This window comes from Mirounga angustirostris, unplaced genomic scaffold, assembly GCF_029215605.1.
Source record: "Mirounga angustirostris isolate CCGP_5_RB_7025 unplaced genomic scaffold, mMirAng1.0.hap1 SCAF_7, whole genome shotgun sequence".
Classification (NCBI taxonomy): Eukaryota; Metazoa; Chordata; class Mammalia; order Carnivora; family Phocidae; genus Mirounga; species Mirounga angustirostris.
Genome location: NW_026991715.1, coordinates 23,510,496 through 23,528,071, shown reverse-complemented (window position 1 = coordinate 23,528,071; position 17,576 = coordinate 23,510,496). Strand labels below are relative to the sequence as shown.

Genomic DNA, 17,576 nt, shown 5'->3' with positions numbered 1-17,576 from the left:
ACTTTACACTTTGTGTCATGTAAATGCATCTTTTGAGGTCTTTTCTGTAGAGCTGCTTTAAATTCTAATTTTTTTTTTAAATATGGATTTGGGGAATCAGCCATATGTTTTTTTTTTAGATTTTATTTATTTATTTGAAGAGAGAGACACAGCGAGAGAGGGAACACAAGCAGGGGGAGTGGAAGAGGGAGAAGTAGGCTTCCCGCTAAGCAGGGAGCCCGACGCGGAGCTCGATCCCAGGACCCTGAGATCATGACCTGAGCCGAAGGCAGTCGCTTAACCGACTGAGCCACCCAGGCGCCCCGAGACTTCTTTTTTTTTTAAGATTTTATTTATTTGAGAGAGAGAAAGAGAGCAGAAGCAGGGGGAGCGGCAGGCAGAGGAAGAGGGAGAAGCAGGCCCCCCGCTGAGCAGGGAGCCCGACGCGGGGCTCGATCCCAGGACCCCGGGATCATGACCTGAGCCGAAGGCAGACACTCAACGACTGAGCCACCCAGGCGCCCCAGTTTTGTTTAGTAGCTTAAATCACATGAATTCATGGAACAGTAGCTTTATGACTTAACAGGTATCCTTGCCTGTTGTAGATATCGATGAGTGTTTCGCGCACCCCGGAGTGTGCGGGCCTGGGACGTGCTACAACACCCTGGGAAATTATACCTGCATCTGCCCACCCGAGTACATGCAGGTCAACGGAGGCCACAACTGCATGGGTACGTGAGGCCTGGGACGGGGATGACGTCACGCCCTTGGGCACTCGGACACTTGTGTCTCAGGACGATTGTTCAGAAAATTTGGAAATTAAGTGTTTATGAATGATAAAGCATTTCACAGGCTGACAGACTTCTGGCTCTGCATCATTTTTTTTTAAAAGATTTTATTTATTTGACAGAGATACAGCGAGAGAGGGAACACAAGCAGGGGGAGTGGGAGAGGGAGAAGCAGGCTTCCCACAGAGCAGGGAGCCCAATGCGGGGCTCGATCCCAGGACCCTGGGATCATGACCTGAGCCAAAGGCAGCCGCTTAACGACTGAGCCACCCAGGCGCCCCAGCTCTGCATCATTTTTTTTTGAACTCTGAATATATAGTTCCATGGTCAAAAGCCTGAGTGTGAGATACAAAGTGTCTCATCAAACGTGACACTTAACCTATTCCTAAATAATTTGTGTTTCCCACTCACGGCAGGGGAACATTATTTTGCAGATAAGAGAACGTTGAAAATTAATATGCGTTACTTTAAAAATTAAATCAGTGCCTTTGAGTAGAGAAACAAGTTCCCGTTAATTTTGTTTGCCAAGAAAATTACAGATGGAAACCCCTTATCCGAAAACGGGAGAGATCGAGGTTAATCTACACATGATTTATGTTCAGCTTAAAGGATTATTTTAAGACGCCTCCAAGTGGCCAAGAAGTATTTTGGAGTTATTAATCAAGAAAACTGGGTGTCTCCCAGTGCATGGACTTCATTAGTAGCTGCTTCCTGGTCTGATTGGTTGGCTTGTTTTTCCGTTATGTAGACATGAGAAAAAGCTTTTGCTACCGAAGCTATAACGGAACCACTTGTGAGAACGAATTGCCTTTCAATGTGACAAAGAGGATGTGTTGCTGCACGTACAACGTTGGCAAAGCCTGGAACAAACCATGTGAGCCGTGCCCAACCCCAGGAACAGGTAAGCACACGGCCATGCTTCTGCTGCAGGCTGAGCTGGTGACACGTATATGTGACAGTTGAGTAAAAGCAAATGTGTGCTAAAACCAGACATGTTCAGTTCTGAGAATAGCCAAGGGCGTCGTATGACTCCATTTCCCACGTGGCCCTTTCTGGGATTCAGATACTAATTTCTGAGCTATCTTTCGAGGAGGCATCAGGATCCTGAAAATAAGCCCCACTGCTAAAAAGCGAACGTTTAGAACGTTATTTTATAGTTTGCTGGTGAACTACTCAGTTATTCAGTGAGCAAATATTTACTGAGCAACTGTCGTGTGTCACTGTGCTCGACTTGGAAGGTGTCATATTTTGGTTTAAAACCTGTGGTAATTTCAAGTCCATCAAATTCAGTAAGTATTGTTTTAGTTTCAGTCTTGAAAAATACACACAAAAGAATGGATTTGATGAGCAGACTTTAACATGAAAGCAGCCTATTGCCAACATGTTTCTTAGACATCCTTTTTCCCCAAACTTACCTGAAATTTTTAGGTAGAAAATAGAACTGGTCTGTACATGGTAAAATTTTTCTCACAAGCACAGATTCTTTTGAAAGAAAAACTAAAAGATAATAGCTATGAGAACAGAAAAATAAATGTCTTAAAATTGTTGCCTGGGGGCGCCTGCGTGGCTCAGTTGGTTAAGCGACTGCCTTCAGCTCAGGTCATGATCCTGGAGTCCCAGGATCGAGTCCCGCATCGGGCTCCCTGCTCAGCGGGGAGTCTGCTTCCCCCTCTGCCCTCTTCCCTCTCGTGCTCTCTGTCTCTCATTCTCTCTCAAATAAATAAATAAAATCTTTAAAAAAAAAAAATTGTTGCCTGTTCAGGTTCATTTATGATGTGGAAAGTTACTTTCAGTAGTTGTAGATCCTAAGCGTTGCACCAATCGGACAAATGAGAAACAATGATTATGCATTTGTTGCCAGATATTGCTTAGGTTACACGTATTCAGACGTGATGATATAATTAATGCGGTAATGAAATGAAAATACGGAGAAAGATGAAAAGTGACCTATGGAGCCTTTCTCGGTGGCTTTAAGTCAGTAGACAAATGGATGTTCTTAACTAACTTGCCATAGTTGTGCTTCGAAAAAACGAATGGAAACATTTTTACAATTCTCTAATTTAAAAACTCCCATCAGTTAGAAGTTGAAGATCAGTGGGTTAGGGAACTAAATATCACTTTTTGTTTTGTTTTTATTGATTTTAGAGAGAGGGAGGAGGAGAAGAGAGAGAGAGAGCATGAGTGGGGGAAGGGTCAGAGGGAGAGAAGCAGACTCCGTGCTGAGCAGGGAGCCCGATGTGGGGCTTGATCCTGTGACCCCGAGACCATGACATGAGCCAGAATTGAGAGTTGGACACTTAACTGACTGAGCCACCCAGGCGCCCCTAAATATCACTTTTTGTAAGAGGAAGTAAAGGGCTTAGGTGTAAGAGGACCGGTTTGTATTTATATTGAAGTTCCGCCACTTACCTGACCTTATGTAGATGATTTCTCCTTTCTGAAACTGATTCCTCGTATATAGAGTAGAGATAACAAGTTAAAAATGACAGTAACTAGTTCATATGGTTATATAGTAAATGAGAGGATGCATATAAATTACAATTTATGCATTACCAGGCTATTAGAAACTACTGAACTGAGCATCTGTTGTGTGTGTCTGTCTATGTTGTGGATGCTCAGTGAGCTTCGGTGGATGAAGTATGCAGAGCCCCTCCCTGATAGCACGTCCCATCTGGTCTACACTCTGTTTTACCTAACACTGTATTCAGGAGTTATATTCGTGTGTCGCCATGGGCATCAGAAGCAATCTGCTTCTTAAAAAATGAGAATTCTCTTAAATTTCTGTAGTTTGGTGAATTTACGTGATAGGCGTTAACTGTTAATAGTCTCTCTGTTTTATACTATGATGCATTGTTTCTGATGCCTCAGATTTCACATTCCAACAAAATAGACATTTATGTTTAAAAAGATGAGACAAAATTCATGTCTCATTCATTAGTCATTGTTCATCTGTTTCACACTACAACAACTGTTTTTGCACACTTGTGTCTTTGTGCAATTTGTAATCCTTTTTTAAATTTGTACTCTAACCTGGCTTTTCAATGTATATAAACTGGATCATTATTAAAGATCTGCATATCCAAAGAACAAAAGAATTTAAATGCCTACAGTGGATATTTTGAATCTTGTAATGATTTACTTCTAATGTAAGAGCATTAAAAAGTTAATGATGATAATAATGGTAAAGAATGCCTAGAATCTACTTCTGGCAGAAGCTGGTACTGTTATCAAATAAATACAACTGAAATTAAAATATCTGGTTGTAAGTAATATAAAACATATTTGTCAGCACAAGTATGTAAAATGTTGCTTGAAAGGAGTTTGAGAATTTTAAGAGTGCATTTGCTTTGTTTATATTTTAAAGCTGACTTTAAAACCATATGTGGAAATATCCCTGGATTCACCTTTGACATTCACACCGGAAAAGCTGTTGGTAAGTTTTTCCAGGTTATGTTTATTTTAATACATATAGGTAGCATTGTATAAGAGTTTCTTTGGTGTTTTTAAAGCTTAAAGTGCCATAAAATGAAATAATCTGGATTCTGATCCAATATAGTCAGACAAGAAAGAACTAACACATTTACAGACTCTACCCAAGTGTTAATAAGGGTATTACCCTGTCAGCATAATTTGGTGATTGGGTTATGATAGTTGTAGGACTATCTCAAGATTTCGTACATATCAAGCTAAAACCTTCATTTTCCTTCTCATGAATATTGTATGACACGACTCTCAATAATCCACTTTTATTGTACCCTTCAGTTGCTCTTTTTGTAACTATATGTTTTCATTTTGGGTATATTTTTGTAGTATCCCTTTCCTACTGATCTACTTAGGAATTTGCAGAATTATTAATTATACTAATCATTTTCTCCTGAATGTACTTTCTACTGTTCATTCTACTTTTCTTCCTCAAAGATTAAGTAAGCAATATAATTTTAAGTCTCCATGATCAATGCATCTGTAACAAAGTACATAAAAATAAGAAGACTTAGCTTTCCTCCTTAGATGAGGAGTAGCAGTTAGGGGAGCCTGAAACATCACTTGAAGAGGAAGCTTGATTCTCTAGGAAGTTTATTTGCTACGTTGCTACATTGACACTAAAATTAATATACTAAAATTGGTGTATTTGATCCATTCAAAGGAAAGTAGTCTCTCTTACGGCCTATATGCCACTCGGGAATTTATTTTTGTGATGCTGAGTGGGTGTTCTCCCTCCAGCATACACGTAGCGTTGTCCGAGGTCTTTATGGTAAATCCGTGAAGCAGAACTGCATCTATGTGACCGAATCTGTTCCCTTTTAGACATTGATGAGTGTAAAGAGATCCCAGGCATTTGTGCAAACGGCGTGTGCATCAACCAGATTGGCAGCTTCCGTTGTGAATGCCCCACGGGGTTCAGTTACAACGACCTGCTCCTGGTCTGTGAAGGTAATCTGAATGATGCGTGACCCCCAGCCAGACGAGTTCGGTGGACACACCGGGCTTGTAGCCGGTCTCCTGACTCGTACGGCGTCTTCTGCAGTACTGAGCAGTATGGAGGAGCGGGTCACCACGCGGGTGAAGCGAAGGTAATACTGATGCAATAAGGAGATCCTTACAGTGGCCGTGTTGCTCTTGCAGACATTGATGAATGCAGCAATGGTGACAGTCTGTGTCAGCGGCACGCGGACTGCCTCAACAGCCCGGGCAGCTACCGCTGTGAGTGTGCGGCAGGCTTCAAGCTCTCCCCCAATGGAGCCTGCGTAGGTGAGAGGCCGCGCGCCGCCTTCTGCCCACCCCTCCACCAAGCAGCTGGCCATGCTTTCCTATCAGAACCTGTTTGCAGAGAGAATTTTGGCAAGATAAGCAAATCTTTTCATTCCTATTGAAACCATTCCACCACATATTTTAGACTTAATTTGTTAGGACAAAAAAAAAGAAAGAAAGAAAGAAAGAAATCCCTTCAGTGGATTCTCCTAGGATGAGACCCAAAATAAAATAGTATCTTTGAGATACCCATCAGCGTAGAAAAATGGACTAATTTTTTTTTTTTTTTTTTTGAGTCTTGGATATTTTCAAGCCTCTCTTCTTTTGATTCAGCTGTTGTTATGGTTCGTTTTCAGGATGTCTGGAATAATTAAGAGCAGGTTCTAGAAACAGGCCTGTGAAAAAAATGAAGGAATCTTCATAAAAATCAGTTATGTGTAACGTGTTTTATTTTTTGTTTTAGATCGCAACGAATGTTTAGAAATTCCTAATGTTTGCAGTCATGGGCTGTGTGTTGATTTGCAAGGAAGTTACCAGTGCATCTGCCACAACGGCTTTAAGGCATCGCAGGACCAGACTATGTGCATGGGTAAGCGGGAGGACGTTAGTCCGGGAGTGCGGCGAACTGAGGCTCCCAGGGGGCTTATGGGTCGGCCACTTGGGGTGACTAACTCGGGTGTCTCTTGTCACAAACCGTCTCGCTACAAGTGAGCTCTGTTAAACTGTTCATGCCTTTATTCACTGTAAAATTTTCGAGCACGGACACACCACAATATGTTCTTTGGTTCACTGTTCACAGCCTTTTTGCTCAGATGCCTTCCACATGCTTCTCATGCACTCTGGGACCCTCAGAGTTCTGTGGAAGTCACCACAGTCACCAGCTGTCCTTTCCCCTTCTCTGTTCCCACTCGAGAAAACCTTTCCAGCCACAAGCATGCCAGGGAGTAGTAGTAGTAAGAGCAACAGTACTGGAATAAATGTATAGACACACACGTACGTACATTTATACATTTTTTCCTCAAATCATTGAATACGTGGGACTTACCGGCTGCTTTTGTGTTTTAACTCTTCAAAGCATGTTTAGAGGCAAATGTAGCAAAACTCTTTAAAATCTCCCAGTAGCTCATGTAATGGTTAGCTGAGCAGTGATAGTGTTCGGTAGTGATAGTGTTCCATAAGTACCTGCTGAGCTGACACATGAGGGGTTTTCAAAGGGGCTGGCCACCATGGAGCCCAACCTTGGAACTCAGCGTAACTCCTTCAGTCTGATGTCAACCACAGTATGTATCTTGGCCAAAAGAATTCTCCATGCATTGCACTTGAAAGAGGAAAATTAAATTTGAAACCTGGCTATTTATAATTAACATATCCTCAATTTAGAAAAAGCTGAACTTGTGCATCTACTGTTTTGGTGTTGAAGATACTACCTGTATGAACAGTAAAGTCAGATTTCAGTACTACAGGGCTAGTTTCCTTTATGACCTATCCGTACTACCAGGACCACCTAGAGAACTCTTCATCTACTGCCTCCTCCTAAGAGTTCCCCTATGGACTTCAGCCATGGTGGCGGGGAAGACTCTAGGGGATGCTTGTACAAAAGACAAATAGAGGATCTAGTCCTCTTTGCATGAACTTTCTGAGAATGTCCTGGCTGTATTCTGTGAGCGAGAGAACACGATTTGCTAAAAAATATTTGAGATTTGATTCAGAAATTCATATGGAGAAAACATGCCCTCGATCCTGATACTTCGCTCATGATAAAAAGCAGTGAAACTCCTTGATAATACGTCTCTTAAACAAAGCTTTCTTCCTAAGGAACAGTACCCTTGTTTGCATCGAAGGAGAGTTCTAACGGCCTAGAATTCATTGTCTGGGGAATCTGTTCTATGAGGAGGACCTTTCTGAACGTATTTTTAATTCCATTTTTTGAAGGCTAACAATACTGAGTTCTAGTAGACTTCTTCAATTTGGATTCTATTCATAAAATTTAGGAAACTAAAATTTGCCTTTGTTGTACTGATCAAATTAAGTTGTGCACATTTCTGAGGGCGCGGTGTTGATAATGCTTGAATAGAACAAATTGTTTAGTGTTTCAAATGATTGGTTTCCTTACAGCTGACAAGCAAACCCATTCATTAAAACATCTGCACTAAGGGAATGCTTGCTTAGCTGAGCTCTGAGTATTATATGAACCTGTAAGTCACTCAGCAGCACTTTGTCATGTAATTTTAGAGTTTTCTCTATTGCATGCTCATTTTCCTGAAATAAATGCAGGTTCGGAAGTACTGAATGAGGAAAATCTAAGTGTGTTTTTCGAGTTGAAAATTGAATTCCTTAGAGCCACTGTTTCTTTGTAGATGTCGATGAGTGCGAGCGGCATCCGTGTGGAAATGGAACTTGTAAAAACACGGTTGGATCCTATAACTGTCTCTGCTACCCAGGGTTTGAACTCACTCATAATAACGATTGCCTGGGTAAGTACTCCGTCCTCTGGGGCTACTGTTTCATGTTCACACAGGGTCCTGAAATCAGGAATATAACCAAAGAGTAAATGAAATGTTTTCACCGTTAAAAAACAAATAGGTGCGGGCGCCTGGGTGGCTCAGTCGGTTGAGCGACTGCCTTTTGGCTCAGGTCATGATCCCGGAGTCCCGGGATCGAGTCCCACATCGGGCTCCCTGCTCGGCGGGAAGTCTGCTTCTCCCTCTGACCCTCCCCCCTCTCATGCTCTCTCTCTCTATCTCCTTCTCTCACTCAAATAAATAAATAAAATCTTGGGGCGCCTGGGTGGCTCAGTTGGTTAAGCGACTGCCTTCGGCTCAGGTCATGATCCTGGAGTCCCGGGATCGAGTCCCGCATCGGGCTTCCTGCTCAGCGGGGAGTCTGCTTCTCCCTCTACCCTCTTCCCTCTCGTGCTCACTGTCTCTCATTCTCTCTCTAATAAATAAAATCTTAAAAAAAAAAAAAAAAAGAATACAGTACTTGCTGGGCGCCTGGGTGGCTCAGTTGGTTGAGCGACTGCCTTCGGCTCAGGTCATGATCCTGGAGTCCCGGGATCGAGTCCCACGTCGGGCTCCCTGCTCAGCAGGGGGTCTGCTTCTCCCTCTGCCCTCTTCCCTCTCGTGCTCTCTGTCTCTCATTCTCTCTCTCTCAAATAAATAAAATCTAAAAAAAAAAAAAACAACAACAACAAATAGGTGCTGAAAGATACATAATAACATTGGCTAATTTCCAGTTAACTAAAGCGGTAGTACTGGTTTAAATAATCACAAGACCGTCTGCTGTGTCGAGTGCGTCTGTCAATCAGCCAGTCGATGCACGGGAAAGGGCATGCAGTTGATAACAAGCCTGCTGGGAGTGCTCTACGGTTTAGGGTGGTTTTTACCCCGTAAGTGGGATGACAGCTAGACCTGTCATTGTTTCAGTGCTTTTTCCAGTGTTTCAAATAATGCATTCTTGATTTATAGTCAAATACTGACAGAGTCTCCAACTTAAAAACATGCTGCATCTTGAAACTTCATTTTCTGTCAGCCTTTGAAACAGGGATGTCTTTTCCCACACAAAGGGGTGGGGGGTGGGGGCTGGGTCTCCACATGAGCCCTCAGAAACCTGTTTGATTTCAATTTTGAACAACCATAAATTTTCAGGGGAAAATGGAAGTGTCTCCTATGCATGGTACAGGATTGTATCATTTGCCCCTAAACAGCAATGATTAAAACGAGAATTAATAGTGAGTAAGGGAGGTTCCTTAAGTCGCTGGAGAACAGGGCAAGAGGAAGGACAAACAAATGCTGAGCACGTGTCTTGTTTACCATTCGCGAGACACCGTGCTGGTGTTTTGCAGTCAGCATCTCTTCACGCGCACCGTCCTGTAAGGTATGGGACAGCAACGCCGACTCTCGACCGTTACGGGATCCGTGTGGCTCAAACCCACCTCTGACCTCCAGTTTATCAGAACATGCTCCTCTCAGTTTTGTCTTTTTTTTTTTTTTAATTTATTTATTTGAGAGAGAGAATGAGAGAGAGCACATGAGAGGGGGGAGGGTCAGAGGGAGAAGCAGGTTCCCCGCCGAGCAGGGAGCCCGATGTGGGACTCGATCCAGGGACTCCAGGATCATGACCTGAGCCGAAGGCAGTCGCCCAACCGAGCCACCCAGGCGCCCAGTTTTGTCTTTTGTTTGTTTGTTTGTTTTTGTATTTATTTTGTTTGTTTGTGTATTTGAGAGAGTGCATGCCCAGACACGTGCGCACGCATCTGTGAGTCAGGGGAGAGCGGAGGGAGAGAGAGCATCTCAAGCGAACTCTGTGCTGAGCACGGAGTCCGATGCTGGGCTCGATCTCACGACCCTGAGATCCTGACCTGAGCTGAAATCAAGAGTCAGACGCTTAACCAACTGAGCCACCCAAGCAACCCCGTTTTTTGTTTTTTTTTTTTCTTTTTCCGGATTCTGTCACTGTGAAAAAATTTAGAGCTAACTGGACATTTTTTTCAACTACCACCTTCTTACCTATAGTTCCTAAGACCCTTTGAATAAACAGGGAGAACTAAAGACACCAATAGGGCTCTGATCCAAACACATCCTTCAAAAACCTGCAGTAATTAATAGAGTAATTACTCCAAAGCAGTCAGCCCTAAGTTTCACTGAAACTTAAGATTTTTTTCTTTCACATTCTGTATTTTGTCAGCAAAATGTATGGTAGCAGTTCTAGAATATTTTTAATATAATTGATTTTTCTATATTTAATATGCCCCATTATCTGTGCTTTGACTATAGTTAGCTTATCTCCAGGTATAATCATCTGCAAACTAGGCCATCAGGTTCAGCCTGTACACTTTCTGGTCTCCAAGGAAAGAAATATTTTTCATTTGAAAAGAATGGAGAGCTTCGCTATAAGCCTTCAGTTTTTTATCTGGCTCTAAATTTGAGTTCTATTCATATCAAAATTTGGGGTTGAAATATAGTGGGGATCTCTGTGACCTTACTGGTCACTCAGTGCTTCCACTAGGAGTTTTTTTTCTCTGCGTTGATGAAGATTGTAATGAAGCATATTTGTAAATGTGGGCCTGTGAATATGTTTTTACGCTGCAACATGTAACACGATACATGTGTAAAGGCTGTCTCTGAAAAGCTCATTCCCGTTTGCTTACAGATATAGATGAGTGCAGCTCCTTCTTTGGTCAGGTGTGCAGAAATGGACGGTGTTTCAATGAAATCGGCTCCTTCAAGTGTTTATGTAATGAAGGTTATGAACTTACTCCAGATGGCAAGAATTGTATAGGTAACTATCTACACAGTAGACAGTCTGTGTGTCGTTTTGTTAAATAATGATGTGACTCCCCACCCCCACCTCCACACACACACACTTGGAACCTGTCTCACACTTCGTTTGATCATCTAATTACTTGACCAAAATAAGATACCATGGGAAATATGGGTATAAGGAATACACCAACAATTGGGAATGACTTGTCCGAAATGCTTTTATTGGAAGAGAGCTTGGGGCTCTCCATGTCACCATAAAAGGAGACAAAGGAAACAAATCAGAAAAATCAGCCTCTTGCCAAATGAGTGATACCCAAGATGTCAAAAGAGTATCTCAGGAAAAAAAAAAAAAAGAGTATCTCAGGGCATATTTGTCCATAGTGACCTGACAAATCAGAGAGACCCAAGCTGAATTCATGTTAACATCATTTGGCAACAGTTACCTCATAGTTAAGTCATTTTTTTTCTCTTGTTTCTCTTTAAAGATACTAACGAATGTGTCGCTCTCCCTGGCTCTTGTTCTCCTGGTACCTGTCAGAATTTGGAGGGGTCCTTCAGATGCATCTGTCCCCCGGGGTATGAAGTGAAAAGCGAGAACTGCATTGGTAAGGTTAACACTTGTTCTGAGGTCCACGAGCTGTCGGCCTAAGACCCAGGCCAGACCCTATGGAAGGATACTATATCCAAACCACTGCAGGCAGCCTGACCCACGGAGTTAAACACAGAGCTACCTACAGCTGCTTCCCTGAACCATAAGAATCGATTTGAAGGTGTAGTGGTGGGAACAAAGCACTTAGGGACGTGGGGTTTTTCATTAACAGAAATGTTATAGCAGTCAAAGAATTTTCAGTGCACTCTAATCTTTTTTCCAAATGTCAGCAGAGACTTTCTACTGAATTTAAAGAAAGTCTACAAAAATTGTAATCTTTGGCAACCAATTTTAAAACAGCTATTAAAGGTGTCTAGAGTCTTAGAAATGTGGAGCAGAAAATCTCGACTATGCTGTTGAGACTTTTTTTTTTCCTTGGGAAGGCCTCATGTCAAAACAGAAAATATTAATCCATTTGTCATAACAGATGTTTTTCTGCTGAAACTCCTCCAGCATTCAAGAACACTGTAACCACATCAAAAGTGGGTCCCAGAATTGCCTGGTGAGCATGATGAAGGCCGACCTTTTTACAGTTACTTAATTTCACTTTTATACAAATTATTTTTTACAGTCTTGTTGAAATTCAGAAGCACCATCTTAGTGTGGTTCTTCTAACATGAAATGATTGCTGAGGGGTTTTTTGCCTTCGAGTTATCCAATTAAAAAATAAATCTATGTAGTTCTACTAGTAGTTCACTTTCCAGGGACTCTGATAGACAGACGTGAGGGAGACAGTTTACTTCATCAAATTTAATTATTCTTCAGACCATGTGATTTCATATAATGGGTACCCCACATCATTCCAGTTTGGTCTTTATATCTTTTCCCTTTCTTGATCTCTATAGTGAGTGCACTGTAAAACTGTTTTTAATCCTTAAAAAATAGTAAAGACTAGACACATCTTAATAACAACTTTCTTAAAAAGTAAAAGATCCTTTCTTTCATTTCCTTAATTCCATATTTAATCTCAGTTCTTCTTTATCCCTATAGTCACCCCTTTATAAAACAATGACCATAGCAGGGTGTCAGCCATTAGAAGGGAAAAGAAATACATGCACTTCTCTGGGTCAGAAAGGCTCAGCTACCTTTTCTCTTAGTGAAAAAAAAAAAATCTGTGATTCAGTAGCCTTTTATTCAACTGCAGAAGTATTTTTTTCCTTATCCATCATTAGCAACCCTCCTATTTTGCATCTCTGAAAAAAAAAAAATGATCTTTACTTAACCTCGCTGTAAGACTATTTTCTTCAGGCTACAATCTTTTCTACCAATTTTACCCAGATGAAATGATTCCTAACACGACTGTAAACCCACTTACACAAACCTACGCATATCACACATGTATACACACAGACACACACACACAAATTCATTACACCTTTCAGCGTGCATCACAGTGAATGATTGGTACCTTTTAGGTGCTGGGAATACAAAAAGATAGAGTCCGTGCCTTTAGGTAACCCACTGCATAAAAGAAAAGACCTATTTTGTAAGTAAAGGTGCCTTGCAATCCAGTGTGATGGATGCCAGGCCAGGGGGGTCAGGCTGTGGGAGCACAGGCTGGGGCTGTGGTGATGGTGGTAGAACTACGGCAGGTCAAGGCAGCTCATCACAAAGGACGGGTGACATTGGAGGTGGCCCCTAAGTGTTGGACAGGGAGTGACTAATCAAAGAAGGGGAGAGAACACCGGAGGCCACCGGGAAACACAGGCACCCAGGGTGTGCCAAGGTGAGTGGGCGGCTCAGAAGACTGAACTCGGTCCTGCGGGCAGTGTGGAGCACGGCAGGGCTTCGGTTTGGTTTGGTTTTGACTTTTAAAGAAAGGGCCTGGTATGACTCACTAGAATTCTACGAATATAAATGGAGAATGTAGTATGTGCCTGACACCGCGCTAGGCTGAGCGGTGCAGCAGGGACCCGGACAGCTGTGTCCTTGTCCTCGTGGAGCTGACTTTCTAATGTGGCCGGAACTGTGTAATGTTTCCTCACTGCGGTAAAATAACTCACTAAATAAGCACTTGCGATGAAAAAAATAAAAAGGCCGAGTATCACCGGTAAGGAATACTTACTTCTTTGAAGGAACCTTTCAAAGGGGTGAGGTGGGAACGATGAAATTCTTAAACTATGTCTGAGTCCCCCTGGTTCTGTAGGCACAGATCTTCAAGTAGATGTGTGTCTTAGCCTGGAGGCAGTGTGGGAGACGCCCCCGTCCGTTAGGAGATTTATGGGAATATTATTACGGGGACAGGTGAGGTTGAGTTTGAAAGCCCAGAGGAGGTAGAAGAGACAGGTCACATGCTGCCTGCATCTGGAGTCAGGGGGAGGAATAAAGCGGACTCTGGGATCTTAACCTGGATGGCAGAGAGGAGCATCAGAGGAGGAGACCCACTGAGGCTATGACACCTGTAGGATATTGAATTGGTCACATGTGATAAGCAGATGGGACATACACACACACACGTAGGGATCAGGTGCCACGAGCTGGAGTTCTGCTTGGGTGTCTGGGCTGTATAGTTGATTGAAACTGGATATAATCTTTGAAGTGATAATAGTTTACTTTTAAAGGATAAGTTATACATACACGTTTTGTACTCTCGTTTCATATTAAATAATCAGTGGCTAGTGGTTTGTGGTAGTATGGACAAATTTATTTATTTTCAAAGACTGAACAGTGTATTAATTTGCTTAAAGCAATATGTTCTCCTGCTCTTATCCAGATATAAATGAATGTGACGAAGATCCCAACATCTGTCTTTTTGGTTCCTGCACCAATACTCCTGGGGGCTTCCAGTGCATCTGCCCCCCCGGCTTTGTACTGTCTGATAATGGACGCAGATGCTTTGGTAAGCTTTGGAATGGCTTCTCTGTCATCATTTGCTCTTAGGAACTTCACAGCTAGACCGTAAACCCTCATGCGAATGTAGGTCACTACAAAGTACATGTCTATGGCAAATACGTCTAAGTTAAAAATATAGGTCTCAAAACCATACGTGCCAGACACTTTTAAGGTACTTTGAATTTTTGGCTCTGTTTCCACATTTTTTTTAATGTCATACTAAAAATTACTATTTTTATTCACTTATTATTATTGCTTCACTGTTGCATTTGTTGTTGGTATAGTTTTTCTCTTTTTTTTTGTACACTAGTGTATGAGTTGCTTTTAATGTGAATGGTTTTACTGAAAGTTATGTGGAATGTTTTTATTAGGCTATCATGTAACAGTGGAAGAAGAGCTATGGAAATCATTTTAACACTGAGCATCATTTCTCAGGTTTCCTAGGGACGTTATAAAAACATTTTAAACATTTTGAACAATTACGTCAAATTTGATAGACAGGTCAGTGTAAGTTGGCATGTGAAATCGGCCAGGGAGGTTTTCCAGACCTGTCTTTCAACTGCCAATCTGATCTGCATCCTGCGTTCAGCCCATGAGAAACGCTGCATCAGAAACTGTTATCTGCAGAGTACTCTGTGTTTTCACATGACCGGTAAGGAGGCCTGTTTCTTGACTAGATACCCGCCAGAGTTTCTGCTTCACGAACTTTGAAAACGGAAAGTGTTCTGTACCCAAAGCTTTCAACACCACCAAGGCCAAATGTTGCTGTAGTAAAATGCCAGGAGAGGGCTGGGGGGACCCCTGTGAGCTGTGCCCCAAAGATGACGAAGGTAAGAGTGGCTGGCCACTTGGTGCGGGTCTGGGAATGACTCTCAGTCACCTCAACCATGTAACTGATGAGTATTTTGAAGGCAAAACTCCTCCCTCACGTCTGAACTGTGAAGTTCGCTGCGCACCCTCGTCCGAGAGACTCGTTCTCCACTTGGGTGTTCAGCATGTGTGAATGTGTGAGCCCAGCTAGCGTTCCCGCTACTTCATTCTCCCCCACCCCCCGAGGTTAGCAGTGCTTGCCTTCAAAGGAATGAATTTGAGAGGTGCGGGCCAGGAGATGCAAGGAGGGGGTGAAAATTATATTCCCCAACTGCTGCACGAGTCCCACGTGGGGATCGGACCACGGGCTGCCACTCTTAGAATCTTACATAAAAGGGTGAGGGGCTGAGTCAGCACAAGGGCCATTTGCAGGAGGAGACCAGGAGGCTCCCAGGTCTTGTGTTGGTGCAGCCGAGATGTAGGCTGCTTCCCAGCGGGCTCGGAACCAGCTTGGTCTCTAGGTCCGAGGTAGCCCCCGTGTGTCCGGGGCAGAGGGGGCTCTGGCCGCTCGGCCTTAAAGGAGCAAACAGACAGAACCAGAAGCCCTCAGTCAGCGGCACCCCGGAAGGCGCTGGGCAAGCTTGGGTGACCTGCTCTAAATAGGCTCAGTGTCGCTTTTGAAGGAAACCATAAAGATAGATAAGTCGGATTTCACGTATACCATTAATCAGTTCCGAAGGTCTCCGATAGCTGAGACTCTTCAGTAATGGGGAATTTGTATTCTTCTCTACAGTTGCCTTCCAGGACTTGTGTCCTTACGGCCACGGAACGGTTCCCAGTCTTCATGACACTCGTGAAGGTGTGGTTTGACATATTTTATTCCTATAATCTTCATATAAATAAATCATTGTACATTTCTATAAATCATATTTTACTGTATAACATACAGTATATTTTAATGTATATATATATACACAGCATTATATATCACGTGCATTATATTTATCATGAGACTACACTGTATACGAAATACAGTACGTATTTATCTGGCAAAAGAAATGCGTACATGTCTTGTAAATTTTAAGTCTCTGTTGAATAGATACACACAGTTTCGACGTATCTTTTTTATATTGAGGAAGTTTATGGATAATTCTTTATTTTAGATGTCAATGAATGCCTTGAGAGTCCAGGCATTTGCTCAAATGGTCAGTGTATCAATACAGACGGGTCTTTTCGCTGTGAATGCCCAATGGGTTACAACCTGGATTACACTGGAGTGCGCTGTGTGGGTGAGTGCTGGCTCCACGTGACACACCTGGAAAGTTCTGTTCTAGTTCTCCTATTCCAGGTGCCCCGGGTGGTGGTAGGACTCACAGAGCCAGTATCAGGAGCTGGTAACGGCTTTTTCTTCTCCCATCTTGTATTTTCCAGTAGACCTGGTTTATGTGAATATGGAGAGAGTTGCCCAACCTCTGCCTTCAACCAAATGTACAAACTCTGGTGTGCCTAGCCTAGAGCTTTATTGTTGCTAAAACCAGTAATGGGAAAGAGGTCCATTTTAGGTCCATTGACTTTCTGCAGCTGCTCTTGTAGCAGAAGACCACACCCCTCTATGGGCTTGTGACTTTTAGGGAAAACATGGCTGTCTGGGGACTCAGAGCTTGGCACACTTGATCCTTGGGGCTCGTCTGCACTGAATCAGGGCTGGCCAGCCATTCAAGGCCAAGGAGGGTACAGAGTCAGGTGTGCCCTGTAAAGATCCTGGGAATGTGTGAGGGCCAGGCGGATATTCATGGGCATGCTCATATTAAACTAAAACTCTGCAGATTGTTGGGCACTTTTCTTACTCTTCTTTTCTCAGATACGGATGAATGTTCGATCGGCAATCCATGTGGGAATGGTACATGCACCAATGTTATTGGGAGTTTTGAATGCAATTGCAATGAAGGCTTTGAGCCAGGGCCCATGATGAATTGCGAAGGCAAGTGATACTTTTCTTAAATATTATTTGTTCTTGATAATAGGAGAGGATTTTTAATGTCTCAGCTTTTACGTCTGTAGCTTTGATACTCTGCTGATGATTATGTTCATCACAAATATCCTTTCCTTTTCCCCGGTGAGCAGTTACAGTCACTGCTTCAAAGCCCTTGCCTGATAGTTCCAGCATCTTGGTCACCTCAGAGTTGGCATCTGTGGTGGTGTTTTTCTCTTGATGTTGGCATCCCATTTTCTTGGCTCCTCAGCATGTTGGTTAATTTGGGGCTATACCATGGATGTTGTGAGTGTGATATCTTCTGGAATCAGTTGTATTACTTCGAAGAATGTTGATGCTTTTGTCTTAGCAGGCAGTTAACCTGGATGAACGTAAAAGCAGAGTGGCTGGCCTGTGGAAGACAGTGGTTCAGATTTCAGTTTGTTCTGTAAGCCCCAGTGTGGCTAGCGTCTTTGATTTTGCCCCACACACGCATGGTTAAGTCAGCAACTTGGGCTTTTATGCAAAAAAAA

General features: G+C 42.8%; 1 protein-coding gene across 1 annotated transcript in view; it reads left to right on the top strand.

The window, feature by feature from the left end:
- Positions 1 to 17,576, top strand: part of FBN2 (fibrillin 2) — a 257,403-nt gene that overhangs the window by 207,188 nt on the left and 32,639 nt on the right. The window contains exons 40-53 of the mRNA XM_064595850.1: positions 585 to 710; positions 1,516 to 1,668; positions 4,132 to 4,200; positions 5,073 to 5,198; positions 5,391 to 5,516; positions 5,980 to 6,105; positions 7,874 to 7,990; positions 10,668 to 10,796; positions 11,266 to 11,385; positions 14,143 to 14,268; positions 14,939 to 15,091; positions 15,865 to 15,930; positions 16,235 to 16,360; positions 16,933 to 17,052. Of these exons, the coding sequence (XP_064451920.1) occupies positions 585 to 710; positions 1,516 to 1,668; positions 4,132 to 4,200; positions 5,073 to 5,198; positions 5,391 to 5,516; positions 5,980 to 6,105; positions 7,874 to 7,990; positions 10,668 to 10,796; positions 11,266 to 11,385; positions 14,143 to 14,268; positions 14,939 to 15,091; positions 15,865 to 15,930; positions 16,235 to 16,360; positions 16,933 to 17,052 (1,683 nt within the window). The remainder of the gene's footprint in view (positions 1 to 584; positions 711 to 1,515; positions 1,669 to 4,131; positions 4,201 to 5,072; positions 5,199 to 5,390; positions 5,517 to 5,979; positions 6,106 to 7,873; positions 7,991 to 10,667; positions 10,797 to 11,265; positions 11,386 to 14,142; positions 14,269 to 14,938; positions 15,092 to 15,864; positions 15,931 to 16,234; positions 16,361 to 16,932; positions 17,053 to 17,576) is intronic.